Source organism: Chaetura pelagica, unplaced genomic scaffold (assembly GCF_000747805.2).
Source record: "Chaetura pelagica isolate M959 unplaced genomic scaffold, ChaPel_1.0 scaffold899, whole genome shotgun sequence".
Taxonomy (NCBI): domain Eukaryota; kingdom Metazoa; phylum Chordata; class Aves; order Apodiformes; family Apodidae; genus Chaetura; species Chaetura pelagica.
In genome coordinates, this window is record NW_009954561.1 from 18,336 (window position 1) to 23,029 (window position 4,694).

General features: G+C 56.7%; 1 protein-coding gene across 1 annotated transcript in view; it reads right to left on the reverse strand.

The window, feature by feature from the left end:
* The window catches only part of SGTA (small glutamine-rich tetratricopeptide repeat (TPR)-containing, alpha), a 7,787-nt gene extending 3,722 nt beyond the window's left edge, over positions 1-4,065 (reverse strand). Inside the window, exons 1-7 of the mRNA XM_010005322.1 lie at positions 3,960-4,065; positions 2,770-2,873; positions 2,514-2,598; positions 2,245-2,344; positions 1,228-1,332; positions 906-1,044; positions 128-190 (exon numbers count right to left, since the gene is read on the reverse strand). Coding sequence (XP_010003624.1) covers positions 128-190; positions 906-1,044; positions 1,228-1,332; positions 2,245-2,344; positions 2,514-2,598; positions 2,770-2,873; positions 3,960-4,059 — 696 coding nt within the window. The 5' untranslated portion in view covers positions 4,060-4,065. The remainder of the gene's footprint in view (positions 1-127; positions 191-905; positions 1,045-1,227; positions 1,333-2,244; positions 2,345-2,513; positions 2,599-2,769; positions 2,874-3,959) is intronic.
* Positions 4,066-4,694: the final 629 nt, after the last annotated feature.

Sequence of the window (4,694 nt, forward strand, 5' to 3'; positions counted from 1 at the left end):
CTGCACCCCCCCCTACTCTGCTGCACCCCCTCTGCCCTGCTGCACCCACCCTGCTCTGCTGCACCCACCCTGCTCTGCTGCCCCCCACCCTGCCCTGCTGCACCCCACCCTGCCCAGCCCCACCTACCATGCTCATGAAGCCAGGGTTGTTCAGCAAACCAGCCAAGTCGAATCCTCCAGGACCACCCGTCTGCAGGGGCAGAGAAGCCACAGGCAGTTGCTGCTCCCCCTGCTGCATCCCCCCAACATTCCCACTGTACTCCCAGTGTCACCAGAACCCACCTTAACCCACAGCAAACCCTGTCCAGAACCCTCTGTGGGGCTCAGCCACAGCCCCACAGGCTGAGGGATGAGGCTCAGGGGGGCAGCTCTGCCTCAGGATCCCCCCCTGCCCAGCTGAGCCCCCCAGCCCAGTTACACACACCCACTGGTCTTTAGAGCATCAAAATCCCCTTCAAAATTACAACTAAGATGTTCCTGCACACAGCCCAGCAGCAGGGCAGGCAGCAGCTTTCCAGCCAGGAAACCTCCAGGTTTCTTTTCTTCAGGGAAAAAAAACTTCAGGAAGCCAGCCCCCTTGGCAGAGCTGACAAGTCACTGACAAGACAAACCTGCATTTTAGGAGCACTGACTTTAATTAAGAAAGGTGCTGCAGGCAAAACTGCTGCTTCAAACCCCTCCTGTGCCATCAGCCTGGTTGTGCAGCTCTGCCAAACCCAGGGTGGCTGTGCTGGAGCAGAGACCTTTCCCTCTGGTTCCAGAGGAGATTCCCAGGACTCATCTCCCTCTGCCTGCACACGATTCCCAGCACAGCCCAGTCCACCCAGACTCTGCCAGATGCAGCCCCAGATCCCTCCTGCTGAGCTCACCCCCTCCCCCCAACCAGCTCCAGGTTCAGAACTCACTGGACTGGGAGTCTCCTTCATCTTCTGCTCTGCAATTTTCAGGTTGGATTTGTAGGTATCATTCTCTGGATCCAGCTCCAGGGCTTTTTTGTAGTAAACCACAGCTTCTGTGTGCTTATTTAAACTGGAGAGGGCCAACCTGTCCCAGGGGAAGCACAAAACCACAAGCCCCAGAGTCAGCCAAGCCCTCCTGCCCCACAGCAGAGCTGGCAGCCCAGAGGGTCCTGCAGGGGGGCAGGGCAGAGCACCAGCCCCAGCCCCACTGCCGGGGGGGGGGTTAGAAATGCAAATGTTGGGGTGAAAAAAGCCTGTCCTGCCTCACCCCATCCTGCCATAGGCTTTGCTGTAGTTGGGGTCGATGCCTATGGCCCTTTCACAGTCTCTCACTGCTCCAGCATAATTTCCCAGTTTGCTGTAGGCAGCAGCTCTGGAGGGAAGGGAGAAAGATGAGAAGACAAGACTCATCAGCTGGAATCTGCTGGTCAAGGTCACCCCTGTTCCCCCCCCATAGTCCCCTGTTGTAGGAGGCAAAGTCAAGGGGGACCTTGGCACAAATCCAGGCTGCTCCCCAACCCCCAGAGACATCCAGGCTCAGAGTGGAGCTCTGGGGGGCAGGAGGGACCCACCCCAGCTCAACCCTCTGATGCCTCCATTTCTGGGTCACCCACCCCATCCATCCCCCCACACAAGAGGGGAAACTCTTCTGGAAGCTGCAACCTGCTCCTTACACTTTGAATCTCACAGCTCCAATGGAGGGACTTGCCCAAATCCTGCTGGGAATGACCCTCAGGCAGCTGAGGAAGCCTCAGCACAAAGCACCAGCTCCTCTTCACTGCACCCCCTGCCCCAGGGAGCCCCTCCCCAGCCCCCAGCTCACTCCTGCAAGCACCTGTACTCATGGTTACCAGACAACAACCCTGCATCCAGGTCTGTTTTGCCCAACAATTGTGCAACCAACACTTTTCAAACTGAAAAACAGGAAATTCACACCCACCAACTCCTCCAGTTCCCACTGAGGAGCCTCCAGCTCCTCTCCCTTCAATCCTTTGTTCTTATCACCAACCCAGCCTCTCAAACCCGAGGTAACTGCATCAGGGCAGAACATTTCCTGGCATCCTCCTTTCTCCCCAGAAGCCTGGAGTTGGTTTCCACACCCAGCTCCTACCTGGAGATGCCAAGAGGCACAGGGAAGTGCCTTTAAAATCCCCCCCAAAGAGCAAGCAATGGAAGAGCTAGCCCAGAGAATAACAACAACAGGGTTTGTGAGCACTGGGGTGGCTCAGGTAGAAGCAGCAGGGACAAGGAGGGGTGGACAAGGATGGAGAAAGAGCATCAGTACCTGTTGCAAAAATACACAGCATTGCAGGGATTCAGGTCAATGGCTTTGCCATAGAAGGACACAGCAGCTTCAAAGTTTTCTGCCTTCATCTGTTCATTCCCTGAAGAGATGGTGGGAAGTCACTCAGTGACAACCAGGGAGAAACAAAAGAGCAGGGCTGGTCCCCTTGGCTTTCTTCTCATTCCAAGCATTCCCAGATATGGGGGGAATTCAGCCTCCCTCCCTTTTTCCATCTAACCCCCCCCACACCCCAGCCCCAGAGGAGGTACCTTCAGTCTTGAGCCTTTCAGCCTCAGCTACATCATCTTCAGAGGGGGTGACAGGCTCTGAGTTTGTCCTGAGATGCTCAGGCTCCTGCCCAGGACAGGAAGAAGAGCATGGAAAGGATTCCCATTGGGATAACCCCCCACCCCCCCAGTGCTGGCTCCTCAAACCCACACCATGTCCCCCCACCCCAGCTCTGAGGGGCAGCAGCACAGAGACCAGAGCTCCTTGCAGGGCTCCTGCTTTAGATCATTCTCTCACCTTCCCTACAGCAGCTTCAAAGATTTGTGGCAGAGTCTGGGACACAGCCAGGCCCTGGTCTTCCATGGAGACCCCAAAGGCTGTCTCCAGGCACTGGATGGCCACTGGGCAAGAAGAGACAGGTCATTAGTTTCCCCCCAAACCAGCTAATCATGAACCTCCTCCTCCCCCAGCACCTCAATTTCTGCCTGTTGAACACACCTGGAACAAACAAACCAACCCACCCAAAACAAGACAATTGCACAGCCCAGACTTGATATTTGGGCTGAAACCTCCCATTTTGCCAAAGGCTCAGAGCTGGGCAAACCTCAGCACTGGAGATGGAGCCAGTCATGATTCCCACCCCCCCAGTGGCTCCAGAGCAGGGGCTGGGGGGCAGGAGTAAATTAAACTGGGGCTTTGCTGCCCTGTCACAGCCACAGGTGGCACCAAGCAGGAACAGACCTGGGTGTTTCACTTCCCAGAGGGTGGCTGCTGGCTGTGGCAGAGCTGCACAGACACCTCCTCCTCCTCCTCCTCCCAACCTGGGCCCCAGGTCTGGAAGCTGCTTCCAGGTCAGGGGGAGACACAGAGCTCAGTTGTACAAAACTCCTATTTTATTCCCCCAAAGCAGCAGGAATAAACCCCCCCTGCCTCCCCCAGGGATGTCCCCACCACCCTGCAGAGGTGCCTGTGCTTCAGTGGGATGAACAGAGAAGCTCAAGGCTGAAGCATAAGCTCCTTAAGTGTCTCTCCAGGACAAGTGTGCCCTGGTTGCCAGGGCAGCCCTCAGAGCCTGCACAACCCCCCAGGCTGTGCTGGGGAAAAGCACATTAGCATCAGAGTGGGAACAGCCCCCTGGCAGGACACAACACTTCCCTGCAGCCAGGAAGCTTCATTTTACACCCCAAGCCTCCTGATGCTGCCTGGCTGAAGATAAAATTGTCCAGTGGTGACCCCAGGGCCAGGGAGGCTTCTGATCCCTTCCTCAAGCTAATCTGCTTTTTAGATACCAAGAGATCAGCTCAGGAATCAGCACCCTCAGTGCCCTGGAGACCTCCCCAGGAAGACAAATTCCCTGCAAATCTTGAGCAAGGTTTGATGTCAGGAAGAGCCCGGAATGGCAGAAGAGAGTGGGAGCATCCAAATGTCCCCACGTGTTGGGCTGACAGAGAGAGGGCCATGAATAGGGAAGCACAGGAGCCACCAACCTTCCAGGCTCTCCTGAGCATCTGGGGACAGGCCCCCGTGCTGGAGCTGGTCCTGCAGGAACTGGATGATGGAGAAGGCCAAGCGCTTCTGGTCGGCCATGCTGGGAGGCTGCAGCAGCTCCTCAGCTGCTGGGACTTGAAAAAAATTGTCTGTGGAGAGAGAAATTACATGGACAAGAAGTCAAAGAGCTTTTCTGTAACCATAACCCCTTCACACGGACCCTTCAGGTCTCCACTCCCCCTCTCCAGCCTGAAGTTCTGCCCCACGAGGCTCCTGCCAAGGGAAACACAAAGTGCTACCAAAGCAGCTCTGAGTGAGCAGCCCAGCCAAGCTGGGCACTGAGCAGATCACCTGGGAGAACACCCACAGTTTTCTGCTTTCAGAGCATAATTTGACTCTGAAACAAGGACAAAAGCTGAAGAGATTTGCCTTGATGAGCAGAGCTGGGGGGTCAGGGCTGCCACCCCCCCGTGCTGCCCTGCCAGGAGAGGGAGGACCCGGGGAGCAGAGTGACCCCTGCAGCTCATCCCGAGGCTGGAGCTCCCCTGGGAGGAGCTGCTCCCACGGCACCTGAGCTGCCCCGCAACCCCCCGCGCTTCAGGCTTAACTGGGTTTGTAGCACAGGACACCCCGCCGGGGGAGTCGAAAGAGAAACTAAACATTTGCAACACAAAACTCTGCGAAGAGGGACGAGCCGAGCTGGTCCGGACCCCACTGAAACCCACCGCAGACCC